The 23837-nt window shown below is 51.8% G+C and overlaps 1 protein-coding gene across 1 annotated transcript in view; it reads right to left on the bottom strand.

Annotated features, from left to right (window-relative positions):
* Positions 1-23837, bottom strand: part of XXYLT1 (xyloside xylosyltransferase 1) — a 32466-nt gene that overhangs the window by 5761 nt on the left and 2868 nt on the right. Inside the window, exons 2-3 of the mRNA XM_084212529.1 lie at positions 20560-20707; positions 7404-7536 (exon numbers count right to left, since the gene is read on the bottom strand). Coding sequence (XP_084068655.1) covers positions 7404-7536; positions 20560-20707 — 281 coding nt within the window. The remainder of the gene's footprint in view (positions 1-7403; positions 7537-20559; positions 20708-23837) is intronic.

The raw sequence follows: 23837 nt of genomic DNA, 5'->3' as shown, positions 1-23837 counted from the left end.
TGTGCTTGAAATGGGAGAGAGCAAAAAGGAGACCCTGACAGCAGCTTCTATCTGTCCTGCCTGGAGGAGAGGGTTTGAGCAGTGGGGAGGGGAGAGTGATGGGAATGATGGCATGGTCCATGGTGGCTTTCCCCCTTCATCCTTAGCACAAAGTAAGAGCACAGCCAAGAAAATTCCCTGCACCCTTCTACTCTTGGCTAATCCTCACTGTGGCAGGCAGCTGTCAGATCCTTACCATCACTGTGTTCAACTGAGATTAACCCGCAGGAAAAGGCCAGCTCCCCTTCCTCCCTCTCCTCCCAGCTCCAGAAGACATTGCTGCAATGAAGGTGGGCCCTTCCAAGTTTCTGCCACACAAAGGGAGGCAACCGGATGGGGCAGCATCCAACCCAGCTCCCTCCTCCTGCCCTGGCAGCTGGACCTCGGCCTGGTGAGCTCAGCGGCTTCGCAACAAAGCAGCCCTTGTTGCTAATTGCTTATTTTCCATGTGCAATTGCTAAACCCCTTATGGAGCTAGGGCAGCAGGTTCAGTACCAGCCCACGGCACAGCACCTTAGCTGAGGCTGAACAGCTTGTGCAATCCAGGAAATCCCAGCTCCACGCTTCAGGAGCGCCATGTAGCCAGTGATGTGCAGTAGCACCACCAACACAGCAATACCCCTTGCCCTACAGGGGAAAATGTCAACCTGGGGCAAAACAACGCCAATTTCCATCCTGGGACAAAGGGCAGGAGGTGTTGGTGTGCACACCAGGACCACCTTACCCTTCTCTGTTGGGTTCAGAGGAAAGGTCCAGCTCAGGCAAGACCTCCAGCCACCTCATGGAAAATACTGATGAAGCAACAGACTGAGCTCTTCAATGAGGACCTCAGACCTTAATAAAATTCTCACGTAATGCACGAATTATGTCTGTACAGTGCTGGTCTCTACCACAGCCCTGCCAACATGCCAAGCTTTTAAAAGGCCTGTATTTAGAGCAGCAAATTGATTCTCACTGATGACATTTCTGCGTGGACTTAGTCCAAAAGTGGGAACTCTTAAATAGATGACAAATGACAACTTGTGAACACAGCTTGTGAACAAAACCTTTCTTTGGGACAGATTTTCAAGCGTGGCCCTCCTCACCATCAAACATTAGTACGCCCCATGCCAGTGCTAAAATCATCCTCAATACAGGTAGGACCATAAATCCCTATCTGGGTCAGAGTGGTTTCCTTCCATCTGTAGAGCAAACGGCACTGGTGGCAGTGCAGAGCAATGACCTGTGTGTGTGAGACATCCTCTATCAGCACCACTACAGGAAGGGGGCAACCCATCCACAGGGACACTGTAGAACACTGTGGCCCTAATTACTGCTAAAACAGCAGATTTCTATTAACAACTGTGAATAAATTCTGCTCGGGCAGTGTTCTCATGCATGCCTTGGAAGCACAGGCTGACTGCTCTGGGACACCCTTGCCTGCCAATGGAACTCTCGGGAACAGGGGAGATGCTCTCCCTTCACAGAAGCACACCTGCTGATTATTATTATTATTATTATTATTATTATTATTATTGCAAGTCAATGCACAGTTGTGGTTGTCAGATCTCATGCAATTAATTAATTGTTTTTAAATGACATTTCAAGTTTGCATCGTAGTGCGAATAAATTGGACAGGTCCCATATATTAATGGCATTCACAGCTGTAAACAACACAACTCTTTACCTTGTTGGATAATTTTCTAAATTGGAGGTAAAGCTGAATTCCTCAAATTAATTCTGCTTCCAGTTCCTTGCAGGTTCTGTTTGTTCTGTAATTTTGGCTGCTTCTTGGCAGCTACTGCCAAACCAATTCCTAGAACCGTTTTCCCCATGCATCAAACAGCAGCACTTGCTACAAATCAAGTCAAAGTCTTGAAATGGTTTTAAATCCAAAGTGCACAGGGTTTGGGGCTTGCAGAACTGTGGGCAGGCAGCATTGACATCACAACGGCACAAACTGAAGACACAAATTTTCCTGCCTTTACTCCTGAAGGGCCTGGGGAACAGAACCATTTGTGGAAGCCAGCTCCCTGCTTCCTCAGGGCAAAAGCCCTTGGAAAAGAGTAAAGTCTCCAAGTCAGGGCCACCTGCCTGCATGCAAGTCCACAAAACCAGGAAAACTCAGACAGGAGGATCTGCCTGCTGGAGATGGTTATCTCCAGTTCTGGAAAGCTCCATTGCCAGCAGCAGCCCACCTGCAGTGTTACATCGTACAACCACCACTTCTGCCTCAGCCAGGGAAAATCCAGCTGCTCCTTGCTCACAGCTGTCAGCCATACTTTGTGGTTTTTTTTAGATCCCAAGAGAAGGTACAGAATGTACCGTCTCAGCCCAGACTCTCTGACAGCCTGGCTATGGATTTAGCATTAGCCTGCTCACAGTCCAGGATAACTCCTTTCCTCTTCCAAACATCTGACAAAGTGACTTAGCACTGGTGCCGCTGAGCTCCCACAAACTCCCAGCACTGCAAGCGCCGCAGCTCCACGGCCAGAGCTGCACGGTCCTGCTTCCACCCACTAATGGGCTTCTCTGGCTTATTTCAGCAGCTCTCAAACAAACAAAACGCATGTCACTGAGCACACAGCACACTTACAGCAGCTCCCACGTGATCACAAGCAGAAACAAAGCCTTTCCTTTCTGCAAAATAATGTCCTGTTTGAGTTCTTCCCAGGTTTTAGGCAGAGGCAAAGGCAAATGGCCTTGCGGCCACACAGGGACCCAAGTGTCGGCCCTTTGTAGTCTGTAGCTGCCCCTTTGATGTAGATATCCTTTCCTACTGGACAAACTTATAATTTCCAACACTGTGGATTCCCAAGGTGCCTCAAGCTTTAATTAGCTTCTTGGGTACAGGGCACAGCAGTAAAGTTTTCACCAAATAGCAGAAGTGGAAGCAGCAGCCACCCTTCCAGCCCCAGCTGTGTGCATTCCTGGACCTGTGAAGGTCTGGGACTTCTCCTGAGGCCCATCTTCACAGCAGGTATCTTCCTCCTAACTGGAAGGGGTAAAAGCCCCCATCTGAGGACCTGTGGGTTAAGTCCTTCCAGCAGACCATTCCTTCCCAAGGAGACCTCCAAGGGGAGCATAATGGGGGCAGTGCTGAGGGCCCCAGGTGGTGCTGGCACACGGTGGGCACCCAGAGCCCACTGCCACTGGCAGTGGCAGCAGCAGCAGTGCTTAGGCAGAGAAGAGGCTGGGATGGCTGTGGGAATGGGAGCAGGGAGCACAGCATGGCACACGGGGTCAGGCTGAGACTGCCGAGGGCAGCTGTGCAATCTATACCACTGCTCTGCTTCCTCTCACATGCCACCAGTGTGACCGGACCGGTCTAGAACCAGGAAACACACTAAGAATGGGGTTTAAGCTCTGCCTTCAGTAATCTGAGAGCTTTCAGGACATTTTGGGGAGTGCCACAGTATTTCCTCACGCTGTTCCTTTCAACCACAGGGCTGCTTTGAAATGAGAAATCCTATCCCTTTGGCACCTGGCAGCGCTGAGTTCATGTGTCTGGGAACAGGTGCTGAGCCAAACCAGGCTGGCAGAAACAGGTAGGTCTGGGCTGCACTGGGGTGAGGATGCCATTGTCATATGCCCTGATGGAGACCCTGCTATGCCCCAGGTGCAGCCCCAGTGCTCACACCCGGCCAGCAGGCTGAGGGGCAGCAGGCCATGCTTCCATCACCAGTCATGGCACAGCTACACTGCTAGGAGCACGGCTGAGCTGCTCTGCAGGGTCAGGCATGCACCCACACACCCCCAAGGACAGTGCCCTGCTGCCCATCTGTTCGCTCCCACGCAGGCTGCATCTGCAATGCTTCTCTGCAGGTTTCTTAGCAAGGCTCAAGAGCAATTTGACCAAGATCTGGCATGGAAGGTGCAGTGCAACATAAATATTTATACAGACCATTATCACTCACTCTATGTAGCCTGGTAAGCAGGATTGGCCAGCACAACTGAGCAGCTGAAATGCTGCAGGGGACAACAGGACTTTTAATTAAGGTTATAACTCTGAAGAAGCACCTCCTTGCATGGAAAGCCTTTTGGATGATGCAAACTTCAGATGCAGAGTCTAATCTTTACATCAAAATCACTCCCACTGAAGCCAGAGCTCCTGATCTTGGCCACAGTGTGAACCCTCTGCAGGCAGACACATGAGCAGGCATAAGCAAGCCTGGGAAAAGGCTCTTCTCAGGCCAATATCTAGGAGGCTACTGCACAGTACCAGTGTCCTCAACAACCCTCTCAAGGTGGCACCTTCTTGTGGGATGAAGTTCTGCCTGCAACCCTGTCCACAGAGGTGTTGACTGTAGCCCATGTCCCACACTGGATCCAAAAGCCACAGGAAGGACAACAAGCCTGACCCATGGACAGGGTGCCTCTTTTCCCTGCTGCGGCTGGAGAGACGGAAACCTGACGTGACACCAGTGGCCTCGGACCTCAGATCACTTCCTGCACATGACATGGGCTCCTGCCACCTCCCCCTCTGCATCCAGGACTCCCTGCCAGACACTGCAGAGCGATCCATGTCCAGCTTCAGCAGGAGCTACTGCTCTCCACAGGCCACTCCAATTCACCCTGAGTGGCCCCAAAGGACAGACCAACACCAGACTGTGCAACAGTTAAATCCCAGCACTGGCCTAGCAGGAGGGCTGGGAGATCCTGTTGCTCAGAGAAATGTGTTTGTCCAAGACAAACAGTGGCCGGGCATTGTTTCAGCATGAGTCAAGCGAGTGGAAACACTCCCGTGCCATCCTGTTTTGCTGTCTGGAGGTTTCCCCTACCTTCAGGATATGCAGACAGGCTCTGGGATGTTTCCGATTCGCTGTTCTCTTACTCCTCCGTTTCCTGGAATGTCTGTCTGTGCCCAGCGCTGCTTATTGCACCACTGCAGCAGCCTGGGCCTTCTGCAGCCCCAACCTGTGCCTACAAAGTGCAGCCCACAGCCAGGCAGCCGACAGGTAGCTGATGGAAACAGATGGTGGATTGATCCCCACCCATCTTTCCCATTGCTACACAGCAGGAAAGATGGCACCCAGACCCTTTCTGGACACTGGCTTACCCTGCCCCAGGGAACCGAGTCCACAGCTCCACAAGCAAACTCAGGACAGCTCTGCTAATTTGCTGCGAGTCCTCTGATGCTTTGGGGCAATGCTAGTGCTGCAGAGAGCTGTGTAAAATGGTGAGGAAAATGTGAGTGGTAACACAGAGACCCCACAATCACCCTGTAATCCTCCTCCCTCCCCACAACCCTTTTCCCAGCTGATGCTTCAAGCCAGCACACAAGGCAAACAACGCAGCTGGAGCTGATACCTGTTGTTTCACACCTACAACATGTTTTTTATCTTTCTAAAAATATAAAAATAGTAAAGAATTCTTTTCTTTTTACAAAGACATCCATGCTTTGTCAGCTCATGTTTGTGTCTGGAAACCCTTTTAGCAGTGAGGTGCAAGCCCCACAGGGTGCAGGGCTTGGCAGGAGCGCAGGCTGGAGTTTGCACAGCTCGCCCCACAACGGGTGATCTGGCGACAAGAAGGATCAAGAACTTGTTTTCACATGAAGATCAAAACAACACAAGAAGAAAAGCACAACATAGCCCAAAGTGACCCAGAATGTCAAAACTGCAACAACAGAAAGTTCAGCCCAAAAATGCAGCCTGTGAGGGCTATTACTGCTTGGCATGTTTGTCCCCACCGCGGGTGGCAGGAGGGGGAGAACACAGCTATGGCTTGGGTCAGGTATTCAGTGCTCAGCCCCATGATCCCCTGCCTTGTCCCCTGCCATGCTGAAAGGCTCTCCAGCAGAGCACCCCAAACCTTAATTCATTCCCCTCCAGGCACACCCAGTCCCACAAACCACATCCAGGCAGCAGATCACCATCCCCACTCCCTAGTTATGCATTGAAATAATGCAAAACCCTGCAGAGACAAAAACAAAGTGATTCCACCCTGCACTAATTGCAGGCAAACGAGTGCTTGATTTACCCGTTCCAGCACCACTAACGACAGGGATCTGCCCTGCTGGGCTGACCGAGGCCACAGCCTCACAGCCACTCTTGGCTGGGGCTCTTCCCTCCATTCCCCTTTAAGTTCTAACAATTGCATACGATTAACTGGGGCTGGATTTACCATTCTGGGCACCAAAATCCTGTCAGGACACCCAAATCAGATACATGAGCCCTCTACTCTCCAAGCATGGTGTCACCCTATGGAGACAAGACCTCAGCATCTGTGTTCCTCTAGTCCCAGCTCTCCTTGCCAAGAGAACAAATCAGGAGAGAGGCAACACTTATGCCACAGAGAGATGTCTTTTTTCCAGCTCAGAAATAGTGGTGACTTCTGTAGTTGGAGTGATCACATTCTGTCATACGGTTTAGGCTTGCAGGAAGCAATTGGTGGTGACTAACAACCATCAATCCCCTGCTGATGAACTTCTCTCTGTCTCTACCCTCTTCCCATATGGATGCACAAGCAGCAAGAAAGGCTGGTCCAGATCTTTGCAGCTCAGCCTTTGCCCAAGACTGCTGCTGGTCATGTCTTAAGAGGCTCAGTAGGGAAGCAAGCTTCCAGCAGGACAGGAAAAGACATACAGACCTCTTAGGCTTTTTTTATCTTTCTCCAAGAACTTTTCCATTAGGATTAGCAAATCTAGCCAAGCCATCTCAGATGCTCAAACTCAGCTCTGCTGAGATCCATTAAGGCATCCTGGGATAATTACCTGATCTACCCTGGATTAAAAGAAAACCAGAGGTCCATCCTTAGAACAATGGCTTAACGAAACCAATTTCTCTAAGCACCTGGAAATATCCATGTCCCTGAATCCCACCAGTGGTGGGATCTGCATTATTTCCCATAAGTGGGAAGGACTGGGCCACCCCTTTGTGAGTGGTTTCCAGCACAGTTGGCAGTGGCTGATGGACCAAGGGTCTGAAGAACAAGGGACCATGAGGCCACCTTCTTGCTTGCAAGCCCAGGTCAGCAAGAGTTGCCCATTCAGCCTTCCCTGGGGGAAGCAGAAAGTACACTCCAGGGACCCAGAAACTCATTGCTGCCCAAATTCAATCCCTACTCTCTGCAATACTCTCAGCCAAAACTTCAGAGCGCCAACACACAAACAATTACAGCACCTCAGCAGGCATGGCTGGGCAAACATGCCTCTAATGTACTAGCTCTAGATGTACTAGAGTCCAGGTGTGGATTTTGGCACTGATGATCAAGACTTTGTCTCTGGAAGTCTTGTGATGTTGTGTGAGAACAAGCAAACAAACCACAGCAACACTGTATGGTTTGCTCATACCAATGTACAAGTTTCAGATTAAGTCACCCTGCAGGGATTAAAGCAGCCACCTGCTGCCCACTCCCTGCTCCCCACAGGGAGGGGGCTGTACCTGTACACTGGTTGCATTTCTCTGGCAATCCCAATGACTGCTCCCTCTGGGAAGTTGTCAAACTCATCAAACAGGTCTCGGATGTTGGTCTTGTACTTCAGGTCCAAGTCTACCTGGATGATCTGTGTTATTTCTGAAACACAAAGAGGAAAAGTCAGCAATATAAGACAAAAGTGTAACCGTGATTACCACCAGCTACTGGAGGAGCTGAACCCAATGAGGATTTGGTGCAGTCTACTCCATGGGCAACTCAGAGTAAACACAATCCAGCTGCAAACTCTGCATGAAGCAAACCAACTTCAACCATCATGAAGCATTTACCACTGTGTGTTTATTTCAGAAATCATTTCTGGTGACCCGCTGCTTCCATCCACTCCCTCCTTCCTTCCAGAGGACTGGTTTTCCATAGAACTGACAAAAGCAAGACGTAGCTTCAACCCAGCCTCTCTCCCTTTCTGGAAGTGCTTCTGTAGTGCTAGCCCCACAAAATTCCATGTTTACTTTCAGCTACCAACTCCATGAGTGTTTCCCACCTCCAGCCCAGAGAGCATCCATCCCTGGCCCAACATACCAAAGCAATTCCCATCACGGACAGCATCAGTTTGCCACATGACACCTCCAGTATCACCTGCACAAACCCATTAGCTCCCAGCAGCTTGCTATGGGCTACCCTGAGGAAGAGATTACAGAGATCACAGCCCTCTGCCTGCACAGAACTGCTGGTGATCTGCAGCAGCCTGGAAGACTACTACTGCTGGTGGTACCCTCTCAAAGGCAAGGGGGGTTCTAAAGACATGGAAGCATCTTCCACTTGCAGCGAGACATCAAGAGCAAGGAAAGGCCGGAGGACATCATTCTCAAGGCTGGGCCTGAGGTACTTAACAGGCTCAGGCCCCTGCCCAAATTTGTGCCAGTCTCCTCAGCAGCACGAGAAAGACTGAAAGATGGAGATGCTCCTTGGGAGACTGTGCCTTAGGAGACGTGCCTTGACAAGACTGCTCTGGGGATGCTGCATGGATTGCAGCAGGCCAAGTGCAAACACTACAAGAGATCAAGACATTAGATGGGATCTCCCAGCAATGAGCAAAGCCATGGTCATCTTCTGGCCAGGCCAGCTCAGCCCTTCTCAGAGACTGTGAGTGGAGCCATCCCCAGGGCATTATGTAATGCCCCCTCTATTTATATGTGTTATAAAAGCCAAGAGCAAATTGGCCAGGTTGCTTAGCACTCAGCAGTAATTGGATTGTAAGGCTCTGTCAATGTGTTTTGGTCCCACTCATCATGCACAGGTTCCCTTACAGCTCCCTGCAGGCTAGACCTGCCTGTCACCACCACTTCCAGAGCAATTAGCAAAGCAAGCCTTCATCCTTCCTCCTGCCCAGTACCTGCAGGCAGGAGGACAAGCCCTGCCTGCCCTCACCTTCTGCTGCCTGCATCTGCTGTGCCTATGGGCAGGGCTTCCCATCAGGCCAGTGTTGCTGGGGCAGTGCCACCCTGGTTCCTCATCCCCTCACCCTGTTGTGCTTGGGACAGGCTGCTGGCTTCTCCTGGCTGCTGAGAGCAGGAGGCAATGGTTCTGTTTTCAGCCCCCAAAGCCACCATGTGACTAGAGACCCAGAGACACTGACAGCAGCCAGGCACCAGCAGTTATCCCCCAGCACAGGAGTGCAGCTTTGCATTTTTTAAAGTGTTCATTGCTTGGTGTTTTGTTTCAAGCAGATGCTGGGCTGTACAGCAGCTCTGATTTTTTTGCAGATCTTGCACTAATTTGGGACTCTTGGCAATTGGTCATACCTACCACATTGTCCTCATTTAAGAGCAAAAAGGCCCTGTGAGGTTAAGCAAGAAATATACTGCTTACGCTGCGAAGCACCCAAGCAGAAATATAAATCAAGGAGAAACAGTATCTAAGCTACAACTTGGGCTGTATCTCAATTTATTTTTTTAACATCCATCATGCTCTATCTGCTAAAGAGAAAGGCCATGCTCCCTTCAGCTGTCAGTACGGCAATCCTCAGGCCTACCTAGTATTTACCACCACCATAATCCTCTGTTTGCAGAGATTTAAACCCCAGGCACAGTAAATCACCACAGGCTAAAGCAGGTCTTGACCTGAAAGCAATTTCCCCCAGCCTTCTGAACTGCCTCAAAAATGGCCAGTGCAACTCAAGCATATGAATCAGCAGAGCAGTGGATTTCTGCAGTGAGGAACAAGACAAGTATCCCACATGCACCCATCCTCCCCAGTGGCTCAAACTACAGTGGGGCAAACCCCCAAATCCAAAACATTACAACACTTGAGAATAACCAGACTGGTCAAAAAACTCTAGGACAAGAAGACCTTGTACTTACAAGCTCAGCTCCAGAGAAATGTGGGGTGCCTGAGCCCTACAAGGCTGAGGCTGAGGAGAGGGGATGGGATTCCCAGGGGCATCCCAGCACCACTCACCCTGGTGCACAGCAGCCTCATCAGCTTTCAATTAAATCAACTGTGAGCCACGTCATCTGATTGTTCTCTAAAATTACAGCTGAACACCAACTGCAGTTAATCACAGCAGAGAATGAAAGCTGAGCTTGGAGGAAGCTCCAATCCCAACCCTGCCTGCCCCAGCACCTCAGTGGATGTAAGGCTCTGGAGGGTCCCTGTAGCCCAGCGAACTGTCCCCAGAAGCCTCAGCTGAGCAGGGAGCTGAGCTGAGCACAGCTGCAGTGCCAGGCAGGGATGCCAGTGCCACAAGAGCCCAGCATGGAGACAGACAGTTTATTTACACACACCCCCTGGGTTCTCCATCCTGCCCTTCGTTAGAGGCTTCCCATGTTCGGCTCACCCCAGTACACTGGTCCATGCTGTGCCCTGTGCTTCCCCCAGGACATACTCGCTAAGAAATTACACCCAGAAAGCACCAAGTACTTTTTTTGCTTTGATTTTTAAAAATTTAAATTTTTTTTGTTAATGCAAGCATGAACTACAACACTGAGATGTAAGTGAGCATGGGTGACATTAAGCATCACTTTGCCAGATGTAGCTTGCACGCACAGATTAATGGCTGAGATGATTTCTCTGCCTGGGACTGGCAAGGGGCCAGACACTAATATTTCTGACGTGTCATGCTCTTTCGCCCTTCGCCCAAGCGCTTTGTCCTGGCTGCCATGTGGGGGTGGAGGAATCGCGTGCTCTCTTAGGCACAAGCTGCTCAGAGGGATCCAGCTGGAAATGTGGGAAAAGGCTGAGTGTTCTGCTCAGCAGGGAGTTTTCTAACTTTGCCATACTGTGTAGAACCCTTCACTCTGTTCAGCTCCAGCTCTTCTAGCCACGGCATGGAGATAGGAGCTGTGCAATTCAGAGATGGTCTCCATTAGCAGTGACAGCTTTATAGGACAGGTTGGCCCCACTTAAAGCTCATAATCTTTTACTGCTGCCTTGTATCAGCAGCTACAGCAGGGCTGTGCTCCAGGCTTGGCTCAAAACCTCCCCAGCCCTGCCCAGAGGCGAATGGCCAGGTTCAGAGACGCCTCATCCCACAACCTCATCCAGTGAGGGGGCAGAGGCAGGCAGAGGTCATGTGCCCTGTGCCCTGCTGCCCCACGTTCTCTGCCAGGACCCAGTGGGGCTACAACAGAACACAGAGAGGCACCCCTTCAGTGTGCTGAGGGGCACAGTAGGTTGTCTGGATGCTCTGAAAGGCACCTAGGAGTCCCTGTGGTAGCAGGCAGCTTCTGCAGCAAGTCTAACAGTCTTCCCAGGAAGCAAGGACCCCAAACACTGCCTCAGGGATAGAGGAGGTATGCATTGGGCCAGGTCACCCCATCACTGGAATGACACTTAGGAGCAAATTTGGTCTAGATAGCAATCTGATTTACCAAGTGACACACCTGTCCATGGCAGAGGGGCTGGACACAGATGAACTTCAGGGTCCCTTCCAACCCAACCTGTTGTAAGACTCTCTGAAATTGCTCTTCCCAGAAATGTCAGGCAGGATCATGAATGGCAGCAGGGGGCACAGGGAGGAGGTGAGCTGCTTTGGTGGACCTAGCCAGAGCTCTGGGGATGTCATGCAGCTTCATGCCAACGAGGAGAGACTCCTCCAACACAGAATCATGAAATTATTTAGACTGGAAAAGACCTTTAAGATCATCAAGTCCAACTGCTAACCTGGCATGTATCAGGTGGGACCACCTTGACCTCCCCTGTATCAAAGCAGTGACTTTTGGGACCAGAGGTGCTTCAAGAGGTCAGATCAACAAGGGCATTGCCAGGATTGCTGCCCCAGCTGTGTGACCCAGGCACACCACTTTGCCTTTTCCCACAGATCCAGCACCTGCCAGTGCAGCAACACAGGGAGGCAAGACCCCACTCCATCCTTCTGGAGGCAGTGCAGGGTGGTGGCTGGGTGATGGCCTGGAGAGGGCTGGGACTGGGAGCTGCTGGAGGCAGAGCAGCTCAGTGAACCTTCTGCAGGGCCAGCAGCAGCTGCAGCCAGCATGGGTGACACAGCGCAGCCAAGTGACGGGAGTGTCCCCTGCTGGCTGCAGCTTTGGGTGTTGCAGGGCTCTGGGGAAGGGCCAGGGGGTGGCTGTTCATTTTGCCACTTGACTTGGACCACCAGAAGGAAGAGAGCCAAGCAACCAAAGCATTCTGAGTTGGAGTCAGAAGAGCTGGGGATCTCTGGTCTGCTGGTCTACAAATGCTGGGCACACCTGGACAGCTGCCCCTCCACCTCTTTGAATCGTTTTGAGCAATGTTTTTTTAGTCAGGTTTTTTAGCTGTGCCCATTATGACAGGAGAAGATCCCAAGGGAAGTAGGAGCTGTGAAGGACCAGCAGCGACTTTTAGATGGCTGCCTTGGGCCATAAACCTCCTGGAGCAGGGCAGCAGCCGCCAGCTCCAGCGGGCAGCGTGCCTGCAGGAGCAACACGTGGATCCACAAAGCTGCCTGTGCTGGCTGTGAAACCAGAATCCTCCGCCCTCACTGCCTCAGAAAAATGTGTGGCCAAGAAAAACTCCACTCCCACAGCCAGCACCATGGCCAAGCATGGATGCAGAGTGGGTGACAGGCTCCAGAGGTCCCTGTGCAATCCAGAGGGTACTGCCCAGCAGCAGCAGCCAGCTGTCCTCAAAAGCCTCAGCTACAGCAGGGCACGAGAACAGCTGCAGTGCCAGGCAGGGATGCCAGCACCTCAACAAGCCCAGTGTGGAGGCACACAGTTTATTTACACAAACATGCTGGGTTCTCCATCCTGCCCTTCATTAGGGGCTCCCTGGGTTTGGCTCACCCCCTGCACTGGCAGCTGCCCCTGGCCGCTCTCCCTGCTGCTGTCAGCAGGGTTGTGAGCAGCTTCCTCTCTGGCTGTGTGCTCCCCTGGCCAGGCCTTGTTTTCTCCACACACAGCCTCCCCTCTGCACCCAGCATTAATCACTGCTGCCTGCCCAGCTGACCTCGGCAGCACCACAGAGCCTCGCCCAGAGGAAGCGGCCAAGGCAGGGGCAAACGTGCATGTGTGCAAGCATGACACGCTCCTTGGAGCTTGCTGCCACTAAGCTGTAGTCCCCCCTCCCAGGACATGGTGCTGCTCCAGAGCCCACCCTCCCCAAGAGAAGATGATGCTACAAAGCCCTGTACCAGCACAGCTTGCCAAGGTGCAGAGCAGCTTACCTTCCAGCTGTGTGCTTCAACACAGGTCCTCCCATCTGCCATGCAGTCAAGGGTCCCCTCCACTCCTCGGGACAGCCCAACAGCCTCCTCCCCATCAAACAGCCCCCCTCCCTGCACACAGAGATCCAGGGAAGTGCAGGGATGTGCCCCAGTGGCCTGGCTGCTAACCAGCTTTCTGCAGCACTGATTAGGCACCAGCAGAGCAGAACAGTGGCTGCAGCACAGCAGCTAATCAGCCTATCAGCTAATTAAAAAATTAGGCTGTCTGCCAGAGATACATGACAAATCATTGCTACCACCCACGCAAGGCAGGCAGCTGGGTGAGCTCAGGGGTCTGGAGCAGCAGCAATGTTCCCAGGTATTGACAGCAGCATCACTTTGCCTTGCTCCACACCCCACAGCCATCTCCTGAGGGAAGGGGACGACTCAGCAGGAGAAGGATGTGTTTTGTTCCAGGAAATTAATTTTTCTTGTGCATCCAAGTGTCCCCTTGTAATGCATCAAGGTCTGAGGGACTAATATTTAGCAGTACTCAACACCTTGGCTCTTACCTGGACTCAAAGGCAGCAACATCGCTAAGCATGCAATAGGCTTCAGGATGGAGGTGGAAATGCTGTTTGCCTTGTATTTAATACATGTTACTGCTGGGGGAGGAGTGTGAAAACACTTTTTGGAGCTGGAGGAAGAGCAGCAGGAAACCTTTTAATCAAACAAAATAAGGTTTGATTCCAGGTTGCTATAAATTACAAAAGAGTGGATGGAAAGCTGTAAAGTAACAAGCAGGTGAGATGGAACAGGAAACCAAAAAGAGATACAGGAAAATAAATTTTCTGGGCTCAGATCCCAGTTAACTGCACACACTGGGGGAAAGGGCTGCAGGCAGATTTTGTCCTTGTTTCTTCCTGCTAAACTCTAATGAGCTATGGCAGAGCAGGGAGAGACTGTGGGGAAAGCAGCTCTGGCATCAACACTGGGTGACCCCAGCAGCTTCCAACCCTTTGGGAATGGGGCAGCTGGTCTGGCTGGGGAGAGAGGAGGGCAGCACCCACCACAGCACCGGGTGATGAGACCCTGCTGCTCCATGGGAGCGGGGGGAGCAGCCAGCCCTGGCCTGACAGATCTAGGACATCCAAAAATAATCGATGGTGACACTGCAGCAAGGGGCAGGCAGTGGAAATGATGAGAAGTGACACTACCCCCGGGGGCTGCGGGCCACGTTGGCCCCAGAGGCAGCAGTGCCACAGGGAAGGGGTCTGTGCTGTGATGCAGCACTCAGGAGACTTCCAGGCACTTGCTGAGCAGCAGCCGCATCCCCCTCATCACAGCAGCCCTTCCTGGCACCTCCTCCACACCAGGGCTGGGGCCAAGGAGCTCTCCTGCCAGGACAGGCATGTCCCACAGGCCTAGTCCCACAGATGGGATTAGCAGCTCATCTCAGCAAATGTGGACTCCTCTACAAGGCCACAGCCTCCAGTGTTTACCTGGGGTGGGCTTATTCATAGGTCTGCTGTTGCCTGCTCCTGAAAAGCATCATGAAAACAACTCCCTCAGCACAACAGGCTCACCCCATCAAGGAACAATGGCTGGCACAGCTATCCCTATTGCTCGCAAAATAATCACTCCAGCATCTTCCCTTCCCATCACAGGACCTGACATAAGTGCTTGCAGCTCAGAGACAGGCTGGAAGGGAATCTGGCTGTTTTTCATGTGCTTGTGGCACAAAGCAGGGAGGGAGGTTATGAAAGCACATCAGAAACTATTAATGCTCCCTCCATCCCTGTAAAGATGGAAACATTTTCGCCAGAAAGCAAACCCTTCAGCTACTGCAGCACCCCTTGGGAACTGTGGTTTAGGAGCACATGTTTGTGGGGCCAACTCCCATGACTCTGCCACAGACCCCAGTTCTCTTTGCCTTTTCCCAACATCTCCCTGTTGGTAGCACACAATCAAGCCTGAAGCATGTGGAACATGGGCACTCTCCTCCCAGCCCTCTCCCAACAGCTGCATCTCTGCATTCCCTGATGTGCTGGGGCTCAGCAATGATGGCAGTGCTCAGCCAGCAGGAAAGGATCAGGAGTGACGCACTTTCAAAATGCTCACTTATTGCAACTATTACAGTGATTTGCTGAGTTCTGTGGGCAGCTGCCCTGTGCACCAGGAATTGCTCTGCAGCTGACAGGAGGAAGAAGGGGGAGTGATGCCTCCCCATCTCCCTTTGCCAGGCTCCACCTCAGAGACCTCTGATGCCCTGTGTGACACAGGATGTGTGCAGTGCAGCTCTGCACGTGGATGCTGTTGAGGAGACACACCACACGTGGGCACCTGGCACCCTACAGGCAGAGTCCAACCTGGGCAATCCCATGCTGTGGATTGAAACGGTGCAGAGGCAATGTTGAGTCCTCACGCACACATCCCTACAAAAGCAATCAACAATGCGTTCAGGATGCCACCTGTGGGATAGCATTCCTTTCCAGAAGGACACTAGCAGAAGACACTCACTGGTCGAGGCATTATTCCAGTACACAGACTGCCTTCCTGGTACCTCTGTGCTTAACCCTTCCCCCAGCTGCCAGGCTCTCCACCTCCACAGGCAGAGGCAGGAGTGCTCCAGGTGCCCGGCCTCGGCACAGGCAAGGTGCCCAGAGAAAGCACAGCACAGCTCAGTGCCTGCTGCAACACGTCTCCTGGCTGGCCTTTGCCTTCCCTCCAGCACTGCTTGGTGGGAAAGGCATAAGCTGATGTTCACAGAGGCCTCTGTCTCCGGGCTGGTAATCCCAGAGCAGACAAAGGCTGATATCAGTTTCGTGGGAGACCAAGCTGGAGCCAGCAGCTGGATCCTGCTGCAAGCAGCACCAAACTCCAAGCAAATGGGGCTTGGTCATTGTCAGGCTGCTTGGACAAACATCACTATAATCTGGTCTATGCTTAACAATCAGTACAGCTGTTGATAATGAGCTGGAGAAATTGCCCCGTTCAGAGACTGAAGTCAGGGAGACCACTGGACTTCCCAGGGATCCTGATGTGTCACAGGTGCTGTCTGGACACTTGCTGTGAAGCCAAAGGCACAGCTCCCTGCTGGCAGTCCCTTCCCCAGACACACTGCTGCTTATTCACCCACAGCAGCCACCCCTGCTTCCCTCAGCACCCACAGCTGCGTCCTCCTGACACACTCTTGCACAGCTGGCAGCTCCAGGACACACTGGGGCTTGCTGTCCAACACACAGCAGCTGGCTGTGATTCCCTCATCCATGAGGCAGCCCAGCACCTACAGCATCCTGCAGAAAGGAGCTCTACAGATCACCACACTCTGTTTTGAACATCCTTTTCATCAGTTTTGATATCCCCCAGTTGCTGTGCTTCTGGCTTGTATGGCTTGTGGTTTCATGGACCACACCATAACCCCCTCGGCCAGCCCCCTCCCAGAGTGGAGGGTCCCAGTCAGCCAGGCTTGTCCCACACAGAAGCCACTGCCCTCTCCAAACCGCTTTCATTTTTTACCAACAGACCATGTTGATAGGCCATAAATTTTGGGAATACATAACAATTAGTTCCACTCTGTTCTCCTTCCTCATAGCTCCACATCTTTATTTAGTTCCACAGAGACTTACCCACTTACACTCCCACTGCTGCATACTCCCCCTACAAGCCCCCTATGAACAGCCTTACCACCAGCAGAACAAGCTCCTGAGTTTTCAGGCAGCAAGTACCCAGGCGCATCTTCAGCACCTGGAAGATGCAGAATGCTGCATGAGGGCTAACCTCATACCCTGCAGAGCCCAGGGGCAGCCTGTGCTCGTGTTCCCACCCTTTATCACAGTTTCTGCCTTCAGGCTGGGCTGGACAGTGCGAGAGAAACCTTGAGAACTCCCCCACATGCTGCCAGTGGGGAGGAGATCACCACGCCCAGAGATGCTGCTACTCCCCAGGGACACAGCCGGCTGTTTGCAGCAGTCAGGAAACTCTGCTACCTCCAATTTGTCAAATACCATCTTCAGTCAAGTTCTGCTAAATACCCTCACTCCATGTGAAGCACAGTACTGTCAGCCAGGTTTCTGAGCCTCCCCTGAACTAATGGGACTCCACTCCTCTGTCTAAATTGGCAGAGATAAGCCACAAAGCTGCTTCTGTGTCATGTCTCATTTTCCCTCTGCTCCTTATTCTCCCACAGGGCCATCCTGCTGCAGCACCATCAGCAACACCAATGGAGTTGAACACCAAATGACAGTTTTCAAAGCTCTACCCAAGCTGCTGGATGCTACTGGCTCTCCCTTGGCCCACCAGCTCCTTAGGAAGAACACTTAAACAAATTTTTCCTGAAAACTACTTTGGGCCAAGAATGGGTGTCAAGAATTCCCTGGAGAGCTCCCAGTTTTCCCAGGCTGTCCTTCTGTCATCTCAACTCCTCCTCCTCTCACTTGTGGCACCCAGGAGTCTGTCCCCAGACCTTGCCTGCCAGACAGACCTGCCCAGACATTACTACTTCATGTACCCTCAGAAAGGTGATAAAAAGCTTGCTGGGCCGCCTGATTTACACAACTAAAACGACAAGTGATAGAGGGATCAAAGCCAGTCAGGAAGGAAGAGGTCCCCTCTGGATGGGCATACTGAAAAGGAAAGTTAAAAGGTCTGGATCCTTGGTCTCCCTCCTCCTCTTTGCACTGCTCTGCGAGTCTCAAGACCATTTCATGCTGGCATTGTCCTTGTCCTGGCAGCTCCTTCTAAGCCTGAACCTGCTTGTCCTCTCTATGTAACTTTCCCCTCACTCCCCCATTGCAGAACCATTCTGATGGACCAAGCACCGCTCCAGCTCCCCGGGCCTGGCCACACCACATTAAATCGGGATTTATGAGCCTCAAGCACAGACAAGAGTTATGCAGTCTGCACTTCTGCGAGCTGCATACCAACTCCCCAGCTGGTTTAAATCAGATTAACTCCACTGATGTAAGACATTTAAGGCAAGAGTGTTCCATGATTTACACCAGCTAAGAAGCTGTTATATTATAACTTGGCAGCCACAGGTTTTAGATGTGAAGTTTTTTGGGCAAAGATCCTAAGCAATAGTAAACGACAGAGCAGCTGAGTGGCAAACCCCATTTAACCTCAGTGCAATGTGCATGCAGCCAGCACATGTCCCACAAATGTCCCTAAAAAAATAAAAGTAACCTGGTGTTTAGTTTTCACTGCCACCGGTCTGCAAAGTCAATGCACTATTACAATCCATAGATTCCAAACAAATCACTAAATCATGATACTGTGGAAATGCCTCTCTTCAAAAAATGATATATTTGGTAAACTAAAGCCAGGCAATTTTAGTACAAAGCTCGCTTGCTACTGAAAAAACCCTATAGACTGATTAATGCAAATGCAAATGAACACACCAGAGAGTTTAATATTCAGATCAGGGCCTTCATTTCTGCTAGAGGATGCTGAAGCTTCCAATCAAATCTGGATTCCACAAAAAGTGGCGCTAATGCTATGGAGCCAGATGTGCTTGGAGAGGTGCACAAAAAGACACAGCACTCAGGGCAGAACACAGCATTCAAGGCAGAAGAAATGACAAAGAAATACACCAGGAAAAATGGTAATACTGTCTGAAGAAGAGGGCTTGGTCCTTTCTCCTCCAGCTTAGCAAAGTGGTTTCTTCAGACCAGTAGATAGTGCTTGTCAGAGTCAGGAGGGCAGCAAGAGCCCAGTGCCATTCCCACACCACCTGCAAGCCTGCCAGTGGCAGCAGAGCTGCAGCCTTGCCTGGTGCCTCTCGTTCCATGCTGACTGCACAGGGAGGAGAACAGTGAGCCCCACCAGCCCCATAAATCACCAGGCACCTAGCACAGCAAACCTGACCTCCCTTGCAAGGGAAATATAAATCAGCTTTACTAGCAGCTTCTGAAACAATAACTAAACTCACGAAACTGTAAAAATGCCTCTTTAAACATCCTGTGCCCCGAACAGACCATTGAAAGCCTTGTCAGGCTGAGGGAGAGCAAACAAGCTTTCCAAGAGATGAGGGCTGATGAACTGAGAAAAGGCATTTCAGACTGAGCAGCTTCTTGCTGGCAGGCAGCACGACAGGGATATCTTTAGCACACAGCAAAGACAGAGCAGGGAATCAGGAGGAGTGAATTAGCCAGCATTAATACCATCATTTGTATGCAGTGTACTTCAAAGTGTTCACAGTGCAGACAGCACCAGACACACACAAAATTACCCAAGTCTGGGGGAGAGCCATGTAGAGCACATTTGCTGGAGCCCACAGAGTAATGATCGGTGAGCTTGGATGGGACCCTCAGGGCCATCACTGCCCCACTGTTTAATGAGCTAGCGTGGGAAAGCCATGCCACAAGGACAGGGGCAAGTCCACAAAGGACAGAGGAAGTCTCATGAAGCAGAGCAGAGGTAGGAGCTCCTAAGTGGAGCCAAACTGGGACAGGACTCAGCAGGGCCACAGGGGAGGTGTATCTGCACAAATCTCAGCAACAGCGCACCTGAGATCCACGGTAGGAAGTCTGCAGGGAGAATTAGAGCTGGGCAGAGGCTCCAGATGACAAGGAAGCTGCTGGTGTCAGCGGTGCTAGCCCTGGGAACATGCACACATGTGGGAACAGACCACCATTGCATGACATTCACAAGCAGCTTTGACAGTCTGGTCACCTCCTCCTGGGGCAGGTGTATGGCCAGGCAGGGTCCTGGGGCTCCTTGCCATCACTGCCACCTGCAGTCTGCCATGCCCAGGGAGGACATGCGACCAGCCCAGGAAGGGATGCTGCCATCACTGGTGCATCAGGCCAGCCAGGGAGCTGGCAGGGAGAGCCTAGGGACAAGTAGGGCTGCAGGAGCTCCAGTGAAGGGGTTTGGAGCTCAAGGACACAAAACCCTACTTGTGCAACCAAAGACTAGACAGCACGCTGGTTCCATGAGAGGCAACTGCACACAGCCAGGGGAGGAAAACGGCATCAGCTGAGTGGAGCCCTTTCTGCCAGTTGCCTTGTTTTCCTGCAGAGTTCTTGTTGTTTCTGCACTTGATAACAGCAGAGGCACAATAAGAAAACTTAAGTGATCAGTGGCTGCTAATCAGCAAAGCTTTCCAAAAGCTCCCTAAAGCCAAGAGGAAAGACTCAACAACTACTCCCTGTGGATACTCAAGAGTGCACAGCTACACCACAGACACACAGCACCTATTTCTGCTGGCACCACAAGGGGAAGGGGGCTGTAAGCACACACAGAACAGACCTGCTTGCTCCTGTCTCACCTCTCCTATCATCTCAGGACATAAAGGCAGGGCCAGCTGCCATGTGACAAGGAGAACCTCCTGTCACTCATGCCAGTGAGACCTGGATGAGGTCTTGGACTGATAAGTCCATCACTCTGCAGAAAGGAGCAGAATCCTAGGAGTCCATCCCAAAAGTTTATTAACTTTGTATTTCAAAATAGCACTGGATAACATCTCTGTGCAGAAGAGAAAGAGAGCCTGTGTTGCTGGAGGCGGCTCAGCAGAGACCTACCTTTGGGCATGATGCGATGCATTGCAACTGACAGGAAGAAGATGGAGTCACTGTAGTAGGTCCCTGATCCAGCACTGAAGTGTTTCTGCATGGCCTCAACGATGGGAAACAGCTTTTCTGTCAGCTCATTCACATCATGGACGATTACCTGGCAGAGACACCAGAAACACCACTCAGCCACTGCTCCTGGGGACAGGCCCAGCTCCAGCAGCCTCTGCCCAGCCCCCCCTAGTATGGGGTGAGGGGGAGGTTGGTAAAGCACAAACAGTGCTGCTGGCACTGCAGCTGCACAAAGGGGCCTGCCTGCCCTGCCCCTGCACATCCTCTTGATGTGCAAGAGCTGGCTAAGTGCAGGGAAAGGAGAAGGACTTTCATAGCCATTTTGTAACTGTAAGGTGGGCAGAGACTTGAATCCCCTCACACAACCAAGTGTGTTCCATGTTTTGGCCTGTTTCTCTGGTCTGTTCCCACTGCCTGATGCAAGCACATATCTGGTCTCCCATATAGAGTCCATCAGAAGAGGCAACAGCTTGCTCCAGGCTCTGATGTGCTGCTGTTTAGAGCCAAGCCAGACCACATCACTTACCCGGAGGACCAAGGCTTGGTCCCTCCTACAGAAGCAGGCTGTGGCAGGGCCAGGGACACAGCCCAGATTTGCTGCTCCTCAGCCTGGCATGGAGGCAAGCTCTGCAGCACGTCCCGGCAGGGCTGCAGGGGGAAAGGGAGGACAGGCCACAGCACGCTGACGAAAATCCAAACATCAGGAGCTACAGCAGAGCAACTTCTGCAGATGGATCTCAGCCTGTCTGTGCTGGAGTTTTGCTGGTGCTCAGCCAGCACTGCTCTGCATCCCTCAGCCCTGCAGGAGCCCATGCACCGGCACGGGCCCTGGCACGCCTGTGCCAGCTGTGGCTATGTCCCGGAATAAGAAGCAACCCCAAATGCACCTTGCCAGCTACTGACATTTTACAAGCTTATAATTTATTTTGGTCAAAGTCCAATGGACAGAACTTTCATGCAGCTCATTATACCCACAGAAGGATACAGGTCACTGAATCACACAAGATAATGAGAGGGATTTTCAGGATAATTAAGAGAGATGAGGGACATGACCCTGGTGCAGATAAGGGGGAGAGCAGGAACTCAAGTGTGGAGACTTGGGGTCGTGCTGCCTTCTTCAGGTCAGGGAAAGCAGGAAAAGCCCTGATGAAACTAAAGGACATGGCATTGCAGCAGTACTTGAATTTTGTATAGGGGAACCTATTGCCCTTGTTTGAGGAATACCAAGAAACTTCCACAAGCTGGCCCTGTCTTCAGCAGAGAACACAAACCACAATCTTTGTAGGTTGCTTTCAAACTAAACTATTTCAATAGGTCTACAGTATCACTTCTTTTCCCTACTAAAACTTCATGTGCTTAAGAACATGGGGACCTGCACTATATACTTAAAACCTGCAGGACAGAGCACTTGCTTTTTAATTTATTTTTTTTTATAAAAGAAAACCTAAAACCTTAACCAAGCCAGATGCTTCAGAGAAGAATGCGGCTCTGGAGCCTGTGCTGTGCAATGACCATCCTCTCCATGGGGTGCACAAGGGGCAGCACTGGTGCTCAGCTGGTGCAGATTGAGGCAGTGAGCAGTCTGGAGCTTCTCCTTCCACAGCTTTTTGCAGAACACGTTGCTCAGACCAATGTGCTCTCACAGCAGTGTGGAGCTTGCTGGATGCAGGGCTGTGCTTGTGGCACGCACGGTACTGAACATGCTGAGGTGATGGGCCTGTCCTGGCACTGGCCAGGATGGCTGAGCCCACGGCAGGGCAGTGCTGGAGGACAGGCACAGCTGAGGCCCTATGGCCCCGTCCTGGGGAGGGCACCCTAAACGCCCTGGCCCTCGCCATCAGCCGGGTGCCGCAGGAGCCCCCGCGTAGGCTCCGCGGCCAGCAGGTCCCTCGGCAGGGCGGCCTCGCTGTGCTGTCCCGGCTGCTGGGCTCAGAGCCAAGGCTTGCAGCAGAACAGCAGGAAAAACACAGAACAACGCGTTCCAGGAAAGTGAATTGGGAGAGCTCATCGGCGGCCACACCTGGCTTTGGGTAGCACAGCACAGTCCCCGAGACACTGCAGGGGAGGAAACTCTGTTACCATTAGGCAGCACCTCACTCTGGCCCTGCGGAGCTGCACGGTCGGTTGTGCCATCGTGGTGACAGTGGCCACGCCAAGCAGGTCAGCAGCTAAAGGTGACCAAACAAACAAACCACCACTACTCTCCAGGTGCAAAGACACTGACAGCCTCTTCATGAAACTGAGCACCACCAGCACGGGGATGTGTGATGCTCTGCTCCCAACCCAGCTTGGTATGAGCAGCTTTGGGGTCTGGCTGGGCTGGAGAAGCATGGAAGAGAAATACAGCATCTGTAACCATCCTTCTGCATACAGCAAAGGCAGTCTGAGGTGAACAGTACATAAAAAAGGGGTAAGAAACGCCAAACCAATTTCAGTCACCTCTGAAGCGAGCACACTGCCTAGCTCCACTGGACAAAATTTATGGGAGAAATACTCCTGAAACGCCAGACACAGCATCATCTGCCTTTCCACTCCTGCCAAAGAAAACAGGAAAAACATGTCTTTTGCCCACTCTTTTGTACTTCTGCAAAGCAAACTCCTGAGCAGCTGAATTTTGCTCCTGCAGCCACAGGCCAGGCAGCCTCTCTGGGACTGTGAAGGCTTCTTCCCGCCTCATTGCTGACTTTAGCACAGCTTGTTGATCTGCTGCTAATTTTGTACTTCGGTATTTATTTGTGTAACAGCTCTTAGTAAATCCTTGTAGCTAAATCCGACCACATTTGCTGAGGACATTAAGAAAAGTTCTAAGGGTTTCCTGTGCAAGCACAGTTTTATAAACACATGTCCCACACTGATGAAAGACCCTTTCTAGTGATTCACTAAGAAAAAACAACCCGCATTTCTTTCTCATTTAACTTTCCCTCCTTCCCACATCGATGATGCTCGCAGGTCTCTGCAAGCAGGGTGTGATGGCAGCCCAGCTACACCCACCCCAGCAGCATCCTTCGTGGGGCTCATCTGAACAGGAAACCAGGATGAGCAGAGAGCCGAACGCGTAGTTCGCGCTGTTATGACAGGGAAATGGAATCAGTTAGAGATAAAAATCGCACGAGGAGTTGCAGCACACAGCCTGGAGTGGCAGGAAACGGGGCGAGCTGCTGCTCTGTGCAAGCACAGTGTCGAGGCTGGCCCAGGCTCGCTGCCGGGCACCTCCCGCT

The sequence above is a fragment of the Fringilla coelebs genome (assembly GCF_963513975.1).
Source record: "Fringilla coelebs genome assembly, chromosome: 10".
In the NCBI taxonomy this organism is placed as follows: Eukaryota; Metazoa; Chordata; class Aves; order Passeriformes; family Fringillidae; genus Fringilla; species Fringilla coelebs.
Note: the sequence above shows the minus strand (reverse complement) of the source record. Positions and strands in the feature narration are given on the sequence as shown.